Source organism: Dryobates pubescens, chromosome 4 (assembly GCF_014839835.1).
Source record: "Dryobates pubescens isolate bDryPub1 chromosome 4, bDryPub1.pri, whole genome shotgun sequence".
NCBI lineage: Eukaryota > Metazoa > Chordata > Aves > Piciformes > Picidae > Dryobates > Dryobates pubescens.
Window position 1 is genome coordinate 7,767,266 of NC_071615.1, and position 21,804 is coordinate 7,789,069.

Consider the following 21,804-nt stretch of genomic DNA (forward strand, 5'->3'; position numbering starts at 1 on the left):
CCTCGCTGAAAGAGTTTGCCTTTATTTCAGAATAGCTTGAAACCTGACTAGATGTCTGAAGTTGCATTTTATCTGTTATCTTCTAATAGAGGCCTAGACTTCCAAATAATCTAAATGGCCAAAGATATTTGAAATATTACTTATGTTGAGGGGAGGGAGGACATTGCTAAAAGGTGTCCATGAAAGCTGCTTGTGGAGAAGACATTCAGGAACAGCACCTCTGTTAGTCCCAGACATTTAGCAGCTGCAAGCTCCAAGAAGGTTGCATGTATTCATCTTTGTTTGAAACCAAATTTCTTCATTTACTTAATATAAGGATGTTGGAGAAAGAACTTTTCCTAAACACAGAAGAATACATGGCCATCCAGTGGCAATTTCAGCATTTTTCTGTAGTCCTAAGTGACCATTTTGATATCTGCTTTTTAATTGACTAGAAGTCCCTTCATTTTCTCACTATACTTTTACCTTCAGGGTACAGAGGCAGAGTTTTCAGCATTTTAGATACCACTTTCAGTGAAAAAAAACCCTCAACACAAAATCTATGAACTCAGCACTTTATTTGATGAGTTCAAGCCCACAATTACTCCAGATTAATTTTCTGAAAGAACTGAATTCATAAATAACAAGTTAGTAGTAATTTATTTAGAACATAGGTCCATCTTGAATCCACATTACCCTTTTGTTTTTACAACTCATCAAGAAAAGGAGTATTTCCCAAGTCCCCACTAGCTGCCATTGATTTCTTCCCACTGACAAACTTCTTTGCAGCCTGAAAATAAATCAGAAAGATGGATATAAGGAAATCTTTTCTACAACAGCTGCTCCTGCTGCTCATAGCCTCAGCCTCAAGTTACTAGAACAATCCAACAAATCTCAACACTACCATAGTACATCAAGTAAAAACTTTCCTTTTACTGTCTCCACTTACTGCTTCTAATCCAGCTCCTCCTTACCTTGTAAAATAAATGGAAATAGCAGAATGACAGTTGGATATAAAAGGCCTTAATACTTTGAAAACAGTTATTCCTGGAATAATTATTGTACTGCAAGATACACTGGGTTTCATCTTGCTACTAAAGCTCATAGCTACTGCGACACAACTTAGTGATGACTGAAAAAATGTGGTTTCTTCCTCAGAATTTCTCTTCTGATGCATTGCTGTCTGAAGTTTGCTTCAAGTATAAGCAAAAAGTTAGTTTGGAGTAGAAATATAGTTCTCTCTATTTATCACTGATATATCATTTAAGCAGCACACTAAATATTCTAGACTTAGGAATCCAAAAAGACTTGACACAGAAGTGCCTGCATGGGAACTTATACCAAGTTCTCCATGAGTTCTAGTTGGCAGTTTTGGTAAGTCTAAGGGAAGTAGATGAGAATTGCATATACTGCCAGCTAGCCTACAGTGTTACTGGATTTCAAAGGGTCTTCTGTTAATAAAGTAAATGAGGACATCAAAAGCTGGGGTTTGTAAATGAGTTGCTTTTTAAAGTAACATAGTATATGTTTGTTTATAAACACCCACAAGTGAGCACCAGCTTTGTACAAAAGCCCTTACACAGTGATTGAGGAGCACCTGTAGTTGCCGACACATACTTACATTCACAACATCAGCAGTGGCTACTGAGTCGATTTTTTGAGCAACAACAGATGGTGATGTGTGTGTGCCAGAAATCAATGACTCAGAGCCAATTTCCTTCAGTAACCCTTCTGCAGTCTCCACTGACATCAAATAGGTGGCTTTCAGCTGGTTCCTGCCATCAAACATAGCATTAAGGTTGAGTGAGCAGCTAAGTCCTGTTATTACCTTTCCCACTCTCCCCCACAAGTGAAATGAGTTTTTGGTGCTTTTTTAGTTTTCAAGATTCCTCTCCATTTTGAAAGGTTTTCAAGTATGGAGGGTTCTGTAGTTTGGAAAGAGGCATTACAAACAGTCCAGGCATTAAACTGACAGTGTACTCAAACACCTATTGTCTTGGATTGATCAGCCTCTCCACACAGTCAGATGATTCCTCAGGTTTCTGGTTTAAGTACAGTTTTAAGTACCTCAGGAATCAGACAAATTAATCTATGTGACAGTGTTTTAGTGTTGCTACCTGAGTGAATCTGTACTACATTGTTGTTGCAGAACTACAGTTTTAGAGGCTCAGTGCAGTTTAAGGCTACCTGGAGATCAAGCACCAACTAAAGTGCACAACCCCCTATAAATCAGAAACTGACATGTTGTTGGTGTTACTGCATCTCTAACAGTGATTTCCCCCATCTCAAATATTCCTAGAGCATGTATTTCTAGCAGTGGGATGTAACATCACTAATTCAGTGCTTTACATTTGCATACCCTCATTAACGCTGTTCTCTGAAGAGGCAGAAGATTGGTTACTGCAACTGTTTGGGGAATTGCTGCAGTGCAATTGTAAAGGGAATTACCTAAATAATGCAATTTAGGATTCTAACTACATCTTAATACTACAGAGTATGATTAATGCAACAACATCTGCTGCCTGCTACTTGCTAATTTTTAACATTGAAAGAGTTTTCAGGAAACATCAACAGTTACCTAACAAGTTTTCATTAGGAACCAGCACTAGCAGAGAATCAGTACAGCTTTGAAAAAAAGGAGTATTGACAGAGTTTCAGTTTTAACCCAGGGAAGTGAGCAGTTCCCCACTGACATAATGAGAGGACAACATTAAGCACTGCTGTACAGAATAGTCTCAGACTTCTCTCTAAACACAAAAGACACTTCCTTATGCACTTACTTTGCCTTTTTGACATCGTCATCGGTGACACTGCCTTGAGCAACTGCCTTGATCTGGTTCAAAGCAGCTTTAATGACCTAAGGGAAATTAAATCATTGAAAACTTCCTGCATTAAATTTCAACGTGTTATTCCCATTATCTGACATCTTAGAAATTTCAAGGCAGAACAGCTGACAGTGTTAGGATTGTCTGCCTGAACTCAGTTTTGAACAGCTTTATAACAAAGCTGAAAACACAGTAATAAATGCCCAGCCCAAGAGAGGCACCAAATCCAGATTTATATTGCAACACCACATTCATTTGTATGTCTCACCATTTTTCATGAGTGTATCCAATTCTGCCAGCTTCAAGAGCCAGCATGTCCCCATGGTATCACTAGTCTTAACACATGTCAGCAATTCAAGGTATTTCACTAGCTCTAGTTGGTCTTAGGCATTTGTACTTCCCAGAAAGCAAGTCTCATTCCCAGCTTACACAGCTGAGTCGTAACTCAACACGCAGCATTCTGACACAAGAAACCAGGTGAACTGACTTCTGTTAGATAAATCAGTCACTGTCTCAATTCAAAACACTAGCTTGAGGATTATGTTGTTAATACTTAAATTCTAATCAGCAACTCACCTCCCCAGCATTTGAAGCCTGGGATATGGTATAAACCCCAAAGAGCCCAGAATCAGAGTAATTAACGTTAAATGCGGAAGCCTGCAAAACAAACATTATCATCCAAGGTTTCACGTATCGGAACAAGTCAAGCATAGGAAAGTAATTGCTATCAGAATCGAAAATGCTGTATTTCAGGAAGCTAAACTCCACCTGTGCAAAGGAAATACCAGACTGGCAGGCCTTCTCTGAAATATTTTAACTTGTCCAAGAATAAAGCTAAGATTCTAGCAGGAGGTAGTAACCTCTCAGAGGACAATGAAAGCATTCAAGTACAGCAACCCTTTGAACTTACATCAAATGGCTGTGTCGTTGTTTTCGCGATACCCTGCGACAACTTGCTGGTGACGTTGCTTCCCCTCTTGATAAGGGGTCCAGCACCTAAAACATGCTGAAGAACACTGAATGCATTTGCTTCTGCACTCCCGACAACAGCTCCTTCTGCTACAATAGCAGCATGGACAAGGCTATCACCATTCTGTTCCCTGATTTCACCTAGAAATACAACAACAGAATAAAAGGCAACGCAGCATGTGGTCAGAAACTACTGTAGGTTCAGAGGTATGGAAATAAGTATTTGGAGACAGGTGTTTGTTTCAGAAGAGAAACCAAATGTGAAGTTATTACATGTCCACTCAGGAAGACAGCAAGAAGCTGCTACTAGACAATAGGTCATTTGAAAGAGTCCCTTACATATAAAAATTACCTTGGAAGCACAAAAGTAAGTACCTTATCATGCCTTATTTGAACCTGTTCCTTGACCATACATAGTATGAGATGGTAACACTCAGTGAATCTCCAAGTAACAAATATCCAGAAAAGCAGCATACTTTCTGTTCATAACAGTATTTACTCTGTCTTACAGAGACTGCAGTTACTCCACTCAAATATTCAATGTTCCTAGTTTTATTTCTGACCCTACCTGTTTACAGAGTGATCCAATACTCCAACTAAAGAACAACCATTGGTATCATTACTAGATACTGCTCTGAAAGAGCCAAGCTTTGCTTTGCTTTTATGAGACTTATGACATTCTAAGAGATCTTCCCTAAGAAGAAAGCCTGTCACCATTTCTACACAGTCCTTAATCTACTCTTCAGTGAATCCTCCAAAAAATGCCTTGAGAAACCATATGCCAGACTGCTTTTCACTTCATGGAATAAATGATCTTGCAGGTAAAGCTCTGTTGGAGATTCAGGTTCAGTTTTATCCTAGAACCTTCCACGGTGGGGAATAATTCTCTGCTTATTTAGATGGGAGCTGCCTGTGAACTGTCACTTCCCACACAGAGCATTTGGTGCAGTTATATAGTTTCCAGCTACAACCTTGAATTTCTGTATTTATTATAAAGAGAAAATCAGTACTTGGGGACAGAGAGCAGAGACATACGTACCCCCTCGGTAGACAGCCTTTGCACTAGCGATACCAGCTCCACTTCGGATATTTAGGAAGTGCTCTGCCACTTGCTTTAACACGGAGTGCTTTATGCCTGCAACACAAGAGTTACTCCATGTAGTGGCACTGAGAAGTTACAACAGTTACCACACACTGCAAACATTTCTGTGTAACATTTTACTTCTACAGAGAAGTCCAGTCTCTACAGTAGCTTCCCTTGGGGAGCCGCGGTCTCCACCAAAGAGCATACATACCTACTCCTACAAGAGCCATTCTTGCACTTGTGAAATTGTTCTGTACAAAATGGTGAAGCTGCAACAGTAAATTCACAGTTTAGGGTATTTTGAATAAAGAACAAAAATGGCATCTGTGTTTCTGACATCCACTGTTCAGCCTTACACTTCTTAATGCAGCCAACTCCAATGCTTTCAAAAGGAACTGTCTACAGCACAGCATTTTACACATACCCCAGTGACCCTACAAAATCCTTTATACAACACCACCTGCATTCCATTGACAGCCCCTGAAATTTAACATCAGGGAGAACCTGAGTTCTCTCCCCAGCACTAAAAGCTGCATGGAAATAAATTATTTTAACACCAGACTAATATGACAGTAAACACTGACTGCATAGTTACTAAATTAATTTTCTCTCATCTATCCTTGATAAAGAAACTGAAACAGATTTATAACACAACACAATCCCACCTGCTCAGGAGTAATTTTTCCAATTCTGTACTTTGGACAGTACAAGGAGTTTGCCAGAGCATTCTTATAGGCTGCAGCATGCAGGTTTTCCAGCACTCCTGGGAAGAACAAAGTTGCAGTGATAATGATTAATGTAAGAGCTATTTTCAATGAAGGTTATGAAACTGAATGTTATCCCAGTGAAACAGAGCTGCCATCCACGTGAAGAATCCCAAGATCTGCAAGAGCAGATCTGCAATAATCCAAGACAAAAGGAAGATTTGCCAAATCCCAACACTGTGATGTCACCCTTCCTGGATTATGAAGGTGTGCACACTTCACAGAGTAGTACAAATGATGTTTAGTACATAAAACTACCTGGATGAACATGGATAACTTGAGTTAAGTAACACAGGACACAGTGGAATAGGCTTGATTTGACTGAGGATTTGTGCTTGGTTTGGGGCTTTGTTTGTTTGTTTTTTAAAACCCAAGCACCTAAATTTATAAACCTAATCCTGGAGTCTACTTTTAGTATCATAAAAATACATGCTGCTTTTATACTGACATAACCACACACTCTCAAGTAGTCTTTCAGATTTATATGAAAAAAAGTTCTGTAACAGTAGAAAGACCATACCCATCAACAAGGAAAAGCTGAAAACGAAGTGGTCATGTCACAGAGCAACAGGGAAACTGTATTTTAATAAAAGGTTTGTGTTTTAAAGCAACTCCCATGCAGTGGACCAGAAAACACCCTTACCAACTTGAGGGTTCTGAAATGCAATTGCTTTGTCAACTTTTAATTGTGGCTGAAGTTCAGTTACTTCCCATGGTCTGAACTCTGGTGCTGTGGTGACATTAAGGAGGTACTCCATTACTGTATCACTAGATGAAAAAAAAAGGCATCAAACACAACAGAAGCAGCATGCCTTTCTTTTGAAACTGAAAGAAATTTGATCTGTAAGCAACACACTAACAACAACATGTGTCACTCGAGCCAGAGCAGTTACTAGCACTGCTGCACAGAATTGTTGAGAATTTAACTTCAGTTTTCTGGCATTTGTGTGCTCAATGGTACAGGAGATTAATATTAATACAGTAATTTATTGATTTATTAAAAAAAAATAAAATCTAAAAACAGGTGTTACTTCCCATCACTCTCTACAACTACCTGAAAGGAGGTTGTAGTGAGATGGGTGTTGGTCTCTTCTCCCAAGTACCTAGTGACAGGACAAGAGGAAATGGCCTCAAGTTGTGCTGAGGGAAGTTTAGGTTGGATATTAGGAAAAATTTCTTTACTGAAAGAATGGTGAGGCATTGGAACAGGCTGCCCAGGGAGGTGGGATCACCATCCCTGGAGGTGTTCAAAAAACATGTAGACATGGCACTCAGTATTGGGCAGACAGTTGGACTTGATTTTAGTGGACTTTTCCAACCTTAATGATTCTATTACTGCTACCCTGTAAAATGATGGGTCTCTACTACAGAGCAGTCTGTCAAGAATGCAGTAATGCAATTTACAGCATCTCTAGATACCTACACATCGTCACGCAGGCATTCAACAGAGTATGTCATTTTCTCTCTTGTTGAGTACACACTAAAGGTGAAAAAAGACAAAATCCATTTCAGCAGAGAATACAGAATTGTATTTTTCAAACATATTCTCCATTCATTGAATTTGTCAGCAAGATACCATAATATCTAGTTAACCTTCAATCTGCTTGAGATGGCTGTTTAAATGAGCCATAATACAGAGCAGAAGGAGACATAACTTAACCTGCTATCTCAAGCATTCAAGTAATAACAAGTGTCTTTTGACCACACTAATTTAAGATACTGTGATAATTCAAGATAAAACAAGTAAGGCTGAATAGCAAATGTGTGTAAGCATTAAACAAGGCCATTTAGATTATTCTCTTTGGGTAGAAAACAGTTGGTCTTTTCCATTTCTTTCAACATATTTGCAATTAACAGTAACAAAAAAGCATAAAGTCTCAAGTTATCTAAAACATTGCTTTTAACCAAATTCTTTAGAAAATATCTTTTTGGGTCATTTCAAGATACACTGCAAGAAAGCAGGCACAATGAGATCCCTTTTCTGTTTCTCTTAGGCTTCTTTTCTAGGCTTTACATTCTCAAATCACAGAAGCCAACTACTGTTTTGAACTGTTCCCAAAACTCCAGTTTGACAAGTGGTCTCTCTTCACAACAGCTGGAGGAAAAAAACCAAACCACCTACTGACTCAGGAAGTTTCATCTCAAAGCCTGAAAAGGCAGACAGAACATTAAGCTTTCTGGACAAATTACATTTCTTCGAGGTACAGAGGAGGTAAGGAGGTAATAATTTGTATTTTGCCAACTGAAAAGCACTTCAAAAATCCCAATCACAGGTGCACTCTTAAACCTTGTAAGAATGAGAACTACAGAAGAAGTTCATTGGCAACATTCACCACCCAACTAGCATTACCACACAGAACTTATCCTACTCTTGTGCTTATCATTTTAAGTTTCCTTTGGTCACTCAGCTTGTCTGCATCTTACCAAGACAGATTACATTTATATGTAGTTACAAACCTTAGGCTGGCCCCAACAGCTTCAATGCCACGAGTAATCCGGAAAGAAGATGCTCCCTTAGTAGTCTATTTAAAAGAATAACAAAAGAAATAAAACACCTTAAATTTAACCTTCCAGCTGTTTTAAGAGCAGATTTGCCTGAGGTTTTTCAGTGCCCAGGCAAAATTGAAACAGTATCTGTTTATGCATTTACACAGGAGCTAATTTGGAAAGGTGAGCAAACTTGCTGCATTCCCACTGTCACATATTTGCTCCCCAGCCCCATTACAGAATGATCCAGGTTTCCTTGAACATTTAATAGGCTTCCTAGAATCAGATAAGCTTGGCAAAACCAGGACAAGCAACACCTACACATACTATTAGGCTGACTACTGTCTGGGGAAAGTAACTTTGGACAGCAGTTGGGAAGGAGGTAATAAGGAGCTGGGATGTTTGATCATTTTCCTGCCTGACACTGATGTGGACAGAACCCATAAAACATGAAAGACATGTAAATTGTGCTCTGTAGCTGTAATTCTCACAGCCTGGCTGGTGAGAGCTTGGAATTGTATCTGCAGCTAGAGCCAGGACAGCAACTGAGATAAACAGGAACGTGGGGAATGGTCACAGTGGGTCATGCCCATGGGACATCTCGCCCAGCATTCTGTACCCAACAGTGGCAACAGAAGAGGCTGTTCAGATAGAACATCCACATGGCACTCCTGCAGTACCTACACAAGCTATTCCTTATAGCAACTGTTTAAGGACCTGCTACCAATGAATTTGCTTAATTTTTGAACCTGCTGAGAGGTATTTGCCCCCACAGCATCTTGTGTAACTGAAGCTATGCATAAAAATGGGGAAAGGAAACAAGGAGCTTAAAAATACTTTGATGGCAGTAGTAAGAAAAACTGTTCAGAAGTATTCCAGGCAAACACAAAATTTGTATTAGTCACCCAAACTAACCTTTACTGCAGCTTAAATGAGTTATGTGCATAGCTTGATACAGAGATATCTTTTATATATCTAGTTTGAAGCACCATAGAGAGGATAATTCTAAATAAATGATCACTGCCTGTCTTCCAGAAAGTTATGATTTTTCACCTTAGAGTTCCTTTTTGCAATCATAAACCCTCCACCACTTCACCTACTGCAAACATATTAACAAAGAGCTTAACCACCTACCAAATTAGCTGCAAGACGAAGCAAGTGAGCAGTTCCCAAGTTACTTGCAGTTTCATATCTGCTGCCTGCTTTGATAAACACACCAATTCTTGAAGATGGAGAAAAGTTTTCCAGAGATGCAATAACTAAGCCATTTGGTAATTTTGTGATCTGTATGGAAAAGAATAGAATTGGTTTAGTCATCCACTGGAAGTACTGCCACAGTTCTGCTCTGGTTGAGTTTTTAAAAAATAGATAAAAAGGAGAGAGAGAAAGATACCAGTATTGATACCAACCTCAAGATCCTCAGATTCTGGGGATAATTTCACTCGGTCTGCAGCTGCCGAGGCTTTAACTTTAGGAGCTACTTTAAGTGAATAAAGTCTCTTCTACAGGAGAAAGCATAAGAGAATGGATTTCCTGAATTAGTTCATCACATCTTTCATTGCATGCTGAGAAAGCAACTACATTTAGAGTAGGAAATACAACAAATGACTTCAAGCATCACAGTAAAAAATATTATTCCCTTGTACTTCCTCTGATTGTTCTTTGTATTGCCATTGGAACCCATGCAATGACTTACATGAGGTCTCTGGACCTTCAAGAAATATCACCTTAAGAAAGCTGGAATCTCTACGGGTACTATATAGTCTGAGGGACCCCTGCATAGCAATTAACTGGATAAACCACTGGAGCAATCCACATAAGCAGAACACAGCTTTGGAGAGAATTTTCTAATTTATTAGGTGTAGGCAGTTCAACTCCTTAAGAGCCATCTCTTAGAACACCTATCTACACTGACTGCTGCACGTGAAGATGTCACCCATGCAAATAACCAAACTGCAGAAGCAGGCCTCCAAGTGAAAAGGTGAACACTGCATGAGCCTTCCCTTCAGTAGCTGACAAGAGTACTGATTTTGAATCCAAAATGCTATTCCCATCCACTCTTTTTTGGATATTTCTTTTACTTTTAAAATAAGTATGTTTATTACTTTGCACGGTTTTTAGTGACTTCATTCCCATAAGTATTAAAAGTAAAATACTGAGTGACAGAAGCACTGCTACACTCAGCTCTAGGGATACCAGCGATGTCATTTCCCCTTGCTTTGCCCTGGACTCTGTTCCATATTGTTGTTTTTATTGCTCAAACCACTACACACATATTTTGAGTCTATGGAAGACTCTCTCTCTCCACCACTAATTTGACACCATTATAACCACTAGATCTACTTATTTATGAATTAGTAGTGCATATCTAAAACTGGCTCATGAGCATACTGTCACTCAAAAATAATTTGCCATCCTACTCAAGACAGCATTTGCAGTAGATAACATAAAATCTTTTGCAGCAACATAAGATCTTTTGCAGCAGAACAAGCCCTCTGCCCGCTCCACGTCCCCGAGACAACCCGACCCTAACTTGCCAAGGGCACCTCTTTCCCACAAGCAGCTGAAGCTTCCCCAGCGAGAAAGGTTTCCCTCAGAGACCGCTCTTCCTCTCTCTCCTGCTCTGCCTCGTCGGCTGCTCCCAGGAGACCGCGGGTGAAGCCCCCGGGGTGCTCCACACTTCGGCAGAAACTCCCAGCCACGGAGCTCCGCGCAGGCCGCCCCGGGCCCGACTCGCGGCCCGTCTGACCTTCAGCCCCGCTACACCACCCGCCCAGCCGGCTCGACCCCCAGCCTTGGCCCCCACTCACGCCCCTCACTGACAGCCCTATAGGCTCGAAAGCAGCCCGATCGATCGCCCACCCAGTGCCCACCAGGCAGGCTCGGAACCCCAGCCCTGGTTGGGGTCAGGCCCGCCCACAACTCCCAAGACTCGGACAATCCTTGTCACCGCCTTCTATGCCTCTCCCCCCCCGCGCACAAAGCCTTCAAGTCGCCCTCACCGAGAGGGAACGCGCGACCACCGGGAACCCCTTCATCCTTCCGCGCCCCTCAGCTCGGCCCTGGCGAGGAGAACAAGATGGCTACGCCGCAGGAAGACTCTGCGTTCCCGGCACGCCCTGCGCCGCCGGACTGTCTAGCGAGCGCACGGCCAAGCTCTACTGCTCCTGCTTAGGCTGACGCCTGGAGAGCAGAGCGACACCCCGCGGGCTTCCAGGCTGCTGTGCGCACGCGCAGACCGCCGCCGCCGCCCGGTCACGGGGCTGTGGCGCCCCTCCGGGTGCGGGATTCCTGGTGATGCCTTCGCGCTGTGGCGACCCGTCAATAAATCACAACAGATCAATTTCCTGGCCTTCGCAGCCACCTTCCCCCGCGACGGTGCCTGACGGGGCGCGGTGGTTTCCGGAGCCTGGGAGCTCGCCTGGAGCCGCTATGCAGATTCTGGCGGGGGTGGGGGTGTCGGCTGTGCCCGTGAGGCGGAGCTGGGACCCCGGCGGCTCGCAGCGCGGGTGAGAGGCGGGCCACGGGGCGGTGCCGGGACGGGAGGCGGGGGCTGCCCCCGACTACTTAGCGGCATCGCAAGAAAACCGGCTCGTAGGTGGTGTGCAGCACTGTCTCGTTTCTGCGGTGATCGCCATGGGCTCCACTCCGCCTGTGTTTATCGGCGCTGAGGAGGTGGAGAAGCACCTGCACCGTGCCAGCCTCCTGGTCCCGGCGTTGGAGGCTGCCCTGGCCAACTTCTCAGCCGGCCCGGCGGGAGGTGTCGTGCAGCCTGTGCGCACCGTGGTGCCGGTGTCTCGGCACGGCGGGTGAGGCGGGCGGGCAGCGGGACTGTCTTCCCGGGGGGCGGGGTGGGCGCTGCGAGGAGGCGGCCGGAACGAGCCGTTGGGCAGCAGGGGAATGCCGTCGGTGTGTGAAGGTGCGGCCCCTCCGCAGCCCGGAACGCGGCTAGCGGTAACGAGGGGCCGGGCCTGCGGCGGAGGAATTAGAGCATCAAAGCGTCACTGGTACCGTGTTTCTGGTTTAACTGGTCGGTAGCCGTTTGATGTCAACCACTCCAGTGAATGTAGGCTGCCGTGCGCAAGGTACTTAAGTAATGTAAGCGATTCTCTTACAAGGTACCTAGGAGTCATGCCTGCCTACAGCGCTGTAGATGATGCTCTGACAACCAAGTTGGTGACCTTTTATGAACACAAGAAGGATTCCTCTGTCCCTTCTCACCAGGCGACCGTCCTCTTGTTTGACCCCAGAAATGGTTCTTTAAAAGCTGTGAGTTTCATGCACGTTTCTGCTACATTCTTCTCTGTCAACGCTCTGGCAGTTCTGTCTTTTGACTCTCAGCTGGTGCTCGTGTAAATCGGCCTGTTTACCTGCGTCATGACTGAAAATGTGCCAAATGAGGATTTGGCCTAAAGCCTCCTAACTTTCATATGTGTTGACTGCCACTTGTGATGTGGAGGGAGTCTGTTGGCTGACAGGGTGACTGGAAGAGATCAGGAAACTTTACCTTATATTTGAAAGGGGAAAACCCCTCACCTTTACTAAATAAATAATTTATCCTGAGCCATCTTGAGTTGAATCTAAAGAGATTTGCAATTGATCTAACAGGGAATAGCATTCCGTCTAATTTGTTTGTTTAAAGAATTTAAGGATTTAAAAATAATATTGACTCTTCATTGCACCTTTGTAATATTAAAGGGCCAAAACTGACCAAGAAAACTATATTGAACTTCTATTGTTAAACTGTATCAGAAAACATGTCAGCTTTTTAACCTCCTTAAATCATTTGTACACAGTTGCTAATACAGATGGAGGCTGGAGTGCTCCACAGTCTGTGATACACATTAAAGAAGTTTCTGGTGCACACAAAGGGATGCCAGGGAACCATGAGAGTGCAGGACTCTGCCAGGGCTGACTTGCAATGCTCCCTGGTGTCTCCTGAAGCAGAGTATTGCAGTTAGACACATCTGTTTCCTGCCAGGGAAGTGCAGTGCATGAAGAACTGTGTGAGTTAGGGGTGGCTCACCAGTTTTCACTCCCACAGTCCTGGTGGAATGGCTTGGAAGAACTGGAACAGACGATCTGCTCAGTTTAGACATGTGATTTTGCGTGATTGCTTTAACAGTAATTACCAGCGTTTGTGTTCCTGTCTGTGCCCGATAATGCTGCATAATTCACAGATTGAAAGAAAGTGTTTGGTACTTACTGATATTTTTCACTGTTCATTTCAGAGTGTTTGAACTGTTTTTTTTTTGTTTTTACAGCTCCTAGATGGCAGTGTCATTACAGCAAAGCGAACTGCTGCAGTTTCTGCCATTGCCACCAAGGTATGCCTTCTGCTTCCTGCATGGGGACCAATCGGTGGTGTCATCTATAAAATGGCTAGAGGGAATGATGTAAATGGCTTTCAATTCGTGTGAACTTCCATCAAATAGAACTTGCAGTTGGATTTTTGATAACACGTGCACCTTCAGGGAACACTTAAAATCACATCTTCCTGGTCTGAGTGTGTGTGTGGCTTTAACATACTCTGTGTGCTTGGAGAAGGAATGAGCTGGTTTTGTGGCTTGTTCTGCACACTGTTATAAGAATTTGAGGTATCTTCAGTCAGTTCTTTTCTATTGTGCTTTTATTAACATGCTCCTTTACAGCTGTGGTGATGAAGTCAGTTTGTTTAGATGCTCGTTTTCTACTTTTGTGCCAGAGCAGGTAGGTTGCTTGGGACCTGGAGAAAGGGTTGGGGGGAAAAGGCACATTTCCAGGGAGCACTGTGGGCCTTCTTAAGATAGGTGATGCTCAGGATAGAATGTCTGTCAGTTTCTCTGTTGTAACCAGAAGATATATGGATGACTATCCCCAACTATAGCCATAAACATCAGTGTCTGAAAGACAGGTGAGCCATATCTTCTTGTATGTTGCTTTACATTATTTCAGTTCAGTAGAAAACTGTTGGATTTTAATTCTTTTTTTTTAGAACTATATTTGGTTGAGCTCCTAAGAGTGGGAAAAGAGGAAGTCATTGTCTGTTGCACACCCAGGTTTTAGTCTTCACCTCAAAGAATGAAGAAGCAAGAGGTCCAGAACTGAAAAATACTTCTGTTTTACATCATAATGGGGGCTGATCTCACCACTTCATTAGTGGCAGCCTTCGTGCCAGCATGACTCTGCCCATGGCAATGGAACTAAATTGACACAAAATTGGAGTGAAGAACCTGTCCCCGAGGGTTTCCCCTGAAGCAAGGGACAGAACAATTTACAATGGATTCCTTGGACATGAGTTTATAGAACCCCATTCATCTCAACCATTCTATACTTGGGCAGTTCTGACAGTTTTGCACAGTCAAGGCTGTGCTGGCCTAGAGGAGCTTGGCTGCTGAAGGGACTTCAAGATTAGATCCTTTGCTGTTGTTTGTTGTTTTGGGAAAATTTCAGAAGTGTTTGGGTTTAGCTCATAGTTGTCATCTTGTCCTGTTAATGGCATTTGCTTTTCAAAGACCTATGCTTTTATGCAAAGAACCTTTGAAATGAGTGCTTCAGGGACTTTGAAAGGAGCAAAGAGTTCTTGCTGCTGAAAAATGGGATCAATGAGGGTTTTTTTTTTCCAATTTATTTGCAGTAGAATAAGTGTGGAGTGCCTAGACTATTATAAAGCTTTTTATACAGAAGTGAGCAGCCACAGCAAATGCATAAACAAGCCAGAAGGGTAGCTTAGGGCTGGACTCCAGCAGCCCTCTTCTTCTCTGCCAAGTAGTGGTGAATCACAGACTCTCGTTTAGTTCTTAGTAAACCAGAAAACCAAAACCAACTTTAGAACCGAAAATTTGCTCTTCAGAACCATCTCTATATTTACAGTGCTGCATGCATACATATTATGGCTCTTACAATGCAAGCATATGCTTGGGCTATCAGTTGAAAATACAACCAGCCAAAAAAACTCCAGCCAACCAAGACACAAACAAAACAACAACAGAACCCCCCCCATTTATCATGGGGCTACCAGAACCAGCGTACCCATGCAGCTACCACTTTCAGTGCTGGTAGCTCTCAGTATCATGAGCCCAGTTTTCAGCCTGTGCAAGATGTCAACACTTACTCACATAGGGGTAAAGAAATATACTAAGAGTGGAATGTGCTGTGGTCCAAGAAGTTGCATTGGTTCATGCTATTGCATGATAAGTCTGAATTCCAGAATCAGATAATACAAAGCTGCAATTAATCCAAGACCTACTTTGGTCCTGTAGCCAGATTATTTTTAAGACAAGTCTATCTCTATAATGGCAATTTAATGCTGGTTTGTGTGAATCAATACTAACTTTTGCATAATAGCATCTTTTGTTTAAAAGGACTATGGTTACTGCCTTGTCTTGTGGTGTTTTTTTTAATCTATTTGTTATATCTGTTAATATATTATCCTTACATGTTGTTCTTTCCCATTTGCTACTGTTTAGTTGTTAATGCCAGCTTCTGCTGAAGTGCTGTGCATTTTGGGAGCTGGTGTTCAAGCATACAGCCACTATGAGATCTTCACAGAGCTGTTCACATTCAAAGAGGTAATGGACACGTCTTAACAGGATACATTTATTTGTTTCAGGAGCTCTTGTAAGTAAAGTACAGCTCATGAAACTATATTGTTCTGCCTAAGATGGGGTTAATTTTCTCTCTAGCCCTCATAGTGCATGCTTAGTACTGGTAGCTAGAAAGTGTTGATAACACACCAATGTTTTGGCTTCTGCTGAGCAGTGCTTGTGCAGCATCAAGGTTGGAGGTGGATGAGGTCTTGGGAGGGAACATAGGCAGGATAGCTGACACAAACTGGCCAAAGGGACGTTCCATAGTTCATGAGTCTGCCCAGCAATAGAAGATAAGAGAAGGGAGAGGAAGCTGTCATTATTATGATGTTTGCCTTCTGGAACAACCACTAGGTACTGACATTCTACTTCCTGGGAAGTGGCTTCTGTTTTCATTTGCTTCTGCTTTATTAAACTGCTTTTATCCTGGCCCATGAGTCTTTTCCATCTTCTCTCCCCATCCTGCTGAGGAGGGGAGTGATATAGTGGCTTGGTGTGCACCTGGGGTCCAGCCATCGTCAGCTCACCAAAGAAGTTAATCATATTTTGATTCTGCTTCTACAGAACCCAAGAATACTCTGAACAGCTGTAGAATTTCTTGCTTAAATGTTTATCTCACTAAAAAAAGGGGAGGTGGGAAGGGGGAAGGAGGGCCTGGAAAAAAGCTGGTGATTTGTTTTGTCTCTGCCTGAGAAAATCCCACTGGTTATGCCATAGTTGGGTAAGCTTCCCCCTAAATATATTTCTTGTCAGATTTGTATTTTATAAACACAGCTCTACAAGGAGCTGTTGTTCCAGCCTCACAAAACAGTTGCTCAAATGTAGGCGCACATACAAGTTATTCAGTCTTAAATGATGAGAATGTTAAAGGGGGAAAAAAAACCCCACCTTTAGGATATGTTTTATCTACTGAAAACCTGAAATTGTTCTGTTTCAGCAAGGAGAAATTCTCCAAGCTAATCTATTTTGGCTTCTTGTTGTTTGGTTTTTGTTTATTTCTCTGTGAAGGTCAGGATATGGAATCGCACCAAGGAGAAAGCAGAGAAGTTTGCTAATTCAGTGACCGGTCCGGTGCAGGTCTGCTCCTCTGCTCAGGAGGCAGTTACTGGGGCTGATGTGATTCTAACAGTCACTATGGCAACAACCCCAATTTTATTTGGAGCCTGGGTAAAACCAGGTGCCCATATCAATGGTACGCTTTGTTCTTGTTGTTTAAAGGGTACTTTTATGATCATATTGTTAGCATCAAAACTGTTGGAAACTGTGCTTCTCAGAATTAGTGTTCCTTCCATTTTGACTTTCCCCTTCTAGTGAGGACCACTTTTCCCAGCCCTTTCTTTCTGTCTGCCTGGAGTCAGAACTCCTGCATATTCCATCACCAGATGTTTGCTAGAGCATAGAACATGCTTGCCTTTTTTTCCCCTTCTTTTTTTATGTAGTGGTGCATCATCTTTGCCTCTGTCACTTGATGCTCACCTTCCTCTCCTCTTTAATCCATACAAGCATGTTACTTCTAAAGGGATTCCTGCTCATGCCAACTACCATGGAATCATTCCAATCTTTTCTTCACCCAATTTTGTAAGAGCCTCTATTTGCTCCTATTTGGGCTAATCACTTTTTAATTTATTTCTAATTTTTTTTTTAAACTGGAGTTAAGAATACTCGATAGCTGAGATAGGAACTTCATAACTTGACCTCTAATTATGTTAAGAGTTAGGAGGCTGCCTTTTTTGTTTTGTTTTCCCTGCCTTGTAATGATGTTGCCACACTATTGTTTGGAGTCTCTGGACATACCCAGCTTGGTTCGTTTTATTCCTGGTGGGTTTGGTTCAGATGACCTTGTGCACTTTCCAGATGGCATGGCAGTAAGACAAAAGAGACTTTTGAGTCTAGGGGAACCATTTAAAGATTGGTCCCACATAGGCAGCATCCTACCAATTTTTCAAACTCAATTTAGCCCTTTGTCATTGAAGGTTGTTGTCTGTGTTGTGTCACGGCATGGAAGCCAGAAGTACAACCAAAATCAATTAAGGTCTACAGGCACTGAGGTGACACAAAGACCCTTCTCCTTTCTTTCTCTTTTTATCCTCCATTGAGGCATTTGTGCTGTTTGAAGAGGCATTCAGGCTCCATGGAATTTATTCCATAATAGTTGGACACTTACAAAAAATGAGTATAATATAACTGGGTTGGATTTTTGGGTTTTGTTAGCTGATAGCTGTCTTGTTATGTTTAAAACCAAGCTCCTTGATTTGATTCCAGTTTCTCCAGATAAGTGAAAAATCCAGAATCTGCTCAATCTGTAGTACATATAAGGTTAAAAAGAAATAATAGAGGACTATATGTTTTAAAATCCTCATTAGTAACATTGAACTCTCTGCATGAGCAAGTCTTTGTTGTGCAATACTCTGGTTCTCATCACTTCTGGTTTTCCATAGGCATGTAACAAACACAATCTGACTCAAATAAAAGGACAATAAAATTCAGGGTATTTGGTAATGATCTGATGAAGGACAAGTGTACAAGAGATAACTGATGAGGGAAAGTGAATTTCTTATGCCTTAGCTATCCAGAGTCTGCTGAGAAGGATTTTCTGCTGACTAGTCAAATATTGAATGGTTTAGAGGAGCTGTGTGAGATGTTACTTAACTCTGTGTATTACATTTCCCCAATAATGTCCATTTTTACTTCACATATGTCTTTTAGACAAAATGTGGTTTGAGTTTCTTTTAAACATTCCTCCCAAGTTCAGTCAGTTTTGTTATCTTAGCTGTTGGAGCAAGCAGACCAGACTGGAGGGAACTGGATGATGAACTGATGAAGAACTCTGTTCTGATTGTGGATTCCAGAGAAGCTGCCCTTACAGAATCAGGAGATGTGATATTATCAGAGGTAAGACCTTAATTATGGACTTCACTTTTGTGGCAGTTGGTCTGTTTGAAATGAGTTGGTGCTGAACACATGCTGCACTGCAACTTCCTGGAGCATCAAATGCAACTACATTCCCAGGCACAGACTGAAAAATAAACTGATTTCAGACTGAGACTACATGTCTGTATCAAAACCATGCACCCTCTGTATCAACCATTGCATGTCACTGTATTGCAGTGGCATGTTTTCACCATTGGCCTTTGTGTGCAATGACAGTGTGTGTTTTTTGAAAGACTCACATTTCCTGCAACACTAGACAGTTACATTAAATGTTTGCAAATCAACTTATTAAAGCCTGTATCTTTCTTCTCATAAATTTTTGGTGTGATTGGCACACATCAAGACTCTTGAAAATGGACAACAGAAGCCAAGCACACGGTGATCTGGAGAAATTTGGTGGCAGGGACTCTTAAAGCTTTGTTTTTTCCCTCTTTTAATGTTCCTGCAGAACAAATACAGTTTCCACTTTTCAGGTTTTAATGTGGGAGCTCTACATATGGTAAGGTGTGTGGAATGCCCTGTGTTTTGTTGGATAACTCACAAGCTATCCACTGTAAAAAATTACTTGCTGACTGAGGCAAATCTGCCATCTGTCTTTCTCTGAAAACCATTCTACTTCTCTGTGGTTGGTGTCCAGTTTTTGTATTTATCTGAATATTGATCTGCTTCACCATGCAAAGGAATCAGTTCTGGGATAGCAGAACTGGAGGAGTTGTTTCTTTTGAAATCACTCAGGGGGAAAAAAAGGTTTTCTCTTTCTATCCATACATATGCTGTTTCTGTATAAATATGTATTTGTTTCACAGGCTGAGATTTTTGCTGAGCTGGGAGAAATAGTGAAGGGTACGAAACCAGCCCTGCCTGAGAAAACAACAGTGTTTAAATCACTGGGTAAGAACAACCCCTCCTGTGTACAAGTCTGACAGAAAACAATGCCTTGTTATTTATTAGGTCCCCCATGCGTGGGAAAGCTGCTGATCATCTTCAACTGCTGTGGCAGTGCACTGTCCACAGGAAACTAGGATGTGATTTGCATTTTCCTTTTTTTATTTCCCATTTTATTTATCTGGTAGGACTGATGTAATGAAAAGTGATAGGAAAGCAAACAAACAATAGGGTGGAATACATTTTCCATTTCAGTTGTTCAGTACGTGACTGCAGTGGTTATTAACACAGCTCCAACCCAAATGCCCTGCTGGGTTCTGCCCCTGGAGTCTGTCTGACCCAAGGTAATGTGACAGGGTTGGAGCTGTTTGGGGAAAGAGTGGGAGGGATAATGGATTACCATGCTCTGAGCTGCATGACATGTCCAAAAGGGTTAAGATGTGATGCAAACATTGAAAATTAGATTCGTGCTATTACATGAACTTCATGTAGCACACCTAACAGTTACATGACAGCTGTAAACTTTGAATGTGACACTGTAGGTGTTGGGGATGGGGCATGATTTCTCTTCCTGTCAAGTTAGATAATTTCTGAATCCTCTTGTTCCCTTCTGGAGCTGAATTATTTTGTATGGATGAAGAATTGTTTGAAGGTGACTTTGATTCCTTTTCAGGGATGGCAATTGAAGATACGGTAGCAGCAAAATTTGTTTATGAGTCCTGGTCAGCTGGTAACTGAAGAGAGAAGTCTACAGTGCCAACGAGGCCAAGAAAATTGTTTGCACTTAGTTCCCTTGGATATTTCATTGACCAGAAAGGCATCAATCCTGTCTGAATGTAGCCCTCCTAATACACTCAAAAACAAAAATCAAAATACCAGCTAATTAGACTAATTTCTGTAGCTTTCTTATGGCAAGTGTTAAATACCTGCAGTATTACTAATGAATGTTATCTCATGTGATGGCAACTACTAGATGTTTGCAGTGATACTGAAAGGGCATTTTCACATATTTTGATATAATTCTGGAATGAATGCCTTTGCTAATTATTGATGTAGCAGAAGTCTGTGGGTAGATGTCATGGTTATAGAGAGGTGGATCATACTGGAGTAAAATACATCAGTTTGGAGAATAGTCTCTGGCATCATATTTAGCTGTGATGGTATTTTAAATGCATCTGTGGGTTTCAGAGGTACACTGATAGTCTCTCCTGGAAACACAGCCCACCTCTGATGCTTGGGCACCTCTTTACTTCCAACTCAGACTGGAATCTGGATGTCAGCATCCTTATATTCACCCTTCACAATTGCCCTGCCCTCAGACTCAGTGTTTTCATTTAAGAGCACACCCCAGAGTGGGAGTTGCTATAAATAATGATGTCTCCGCATAGTCACATTTCTGTCTGGTTCTGTAAAATGCCTGGCTCGGGAAGAACTGGAGTGCAGAAACTCTGAGCTAATACTATGTACATTTTAACTGGGAGGAAACTATACTCAATACCTCTCAGTATGTTCCTGGGTAGGATATTGCCACTTTCATATTGCAAGGAGTCACTCAAAATATAAGCACTGAAAATGTGTTTTGACTTCACTTTTATCTCTATTTCGTGGGGAGATTTTTTTGTTTGTAACCTGTGGTGTTTGTAGGGTTTTTTCCCTAAGCTTCTTGAAGGTAGGAACTGTGGGAATTGCTTATAGTAGGATAAACTTAAAACTATGCAGGCAAATAGTTTCAGCTTGGCTGTACCATGGATCAATTGTTAATTGTTCTTTTATCCCAGTGCATGTTTGCTGGGGCAGGAATTTCCATGGTCATTTCCTGGTGGAGGAGCCCAGTGATGTTCCACGTAAGGAAAAAATCCAGTTTGTGCTGTTATAAATGATTGAGCATCTGCTGAAACATGGCTATTGCCCCAGAAACAAATTCCTCTCTCAAGCTAGAGTTGTGCCTCATGAAATTGTATTTCTATTGATGTATTATTTCATGCAGGCTCTTAAGTGTTCCTTTGCTCTGTGGAAGGATTAGATGATGTGGTTATTCTGTGTTGCTATCAGTAGAACACAGTGGAGCACCAGGAAGGAGGTTCAGAAGCAGTTAGTGTTGAAGCCCTTGATGGTGTGCAAGTAAGTATAGAAGAGATTAATGAGTACAGGGCAGTTGTGACATAAAGAATACTCAAATTCTGAGCCTGGTATAAAATGTTTGGGGGGAAAAAAGTAGTCAGTGGCAGAGTTTGTAATTTGCAGAGTTGTAGCATGGAAGTGTTATCAGACCAGTAAGTGAATAGGGATAAAGGATGTGTTTGTGTGAATAG

The 21,804-nt window shown here is 41.9% G+C and overlaps 2 protein-coding genes across 2 annotated transcripts; one reads left to right on the forward strand and one right to left on the reverse strand.

Moving 5' to 3' along the window:
• Positions 1-540: 540 nt before the first annotated feature.
• LOC104299578 (cytochrome b-c1 complex subunit 2, mitochondrial) lies at positions 541-11,245 on the reverse strand. The gene is made up of 14 exons (XM_054180413.1): positions 11,111-11,245; positions 9,518-9,610; positions 9,243-9,392; positions 8,079-8,143; positions 7,045-7,101; positions 6,265-6,389; positions 5,523-5,620; positions 5,069-5,126; positions 4,813-4,908; positions 3,715-3,914; positions 3,381-3,461; positions 2,760-2,836; positions 1,601-1,754; positions 541-769 (listed from the first exon to the last, which is right to left on the reverse strand). The coding sequence occupies exons 1-14, from the start codon at positions 11,144-11,146 to the stop codon at positions 686-688; spliced, it is 1,374 nt and encodes a 457-aa protein (XP_054036388.1). The 5' UTR covers positions 11,147-11,245; the 3' UTR covers positions 541-685.
• Positions 11,246-11,636: 391 nt separating this feature from the next.
• On the forward strand, positions 11,637-21,804 carry CRYM (crystallin mu). Its single transcript, XM_054180414.1, has 8 exons — positions 11,637-11,917; positions 12,227-12,377; positions 13,373-13,435; positions 15,557-15,658; positions 16,685-16,868; positions 18,447-18,568; positions 19,414-19,498; positions 20,166-21,804. The coding sequence occupies exons 1-8, from the start codon at positions 11,745-11,747 to the stop codon at positions 20,228-20,230; spliced, it is 945 nt and encodes a 314-aa protein (XP_054036389.1). The 5' UTR covers positions 11,637-11,744; the 3' UTR covers positions 20,231-21,804.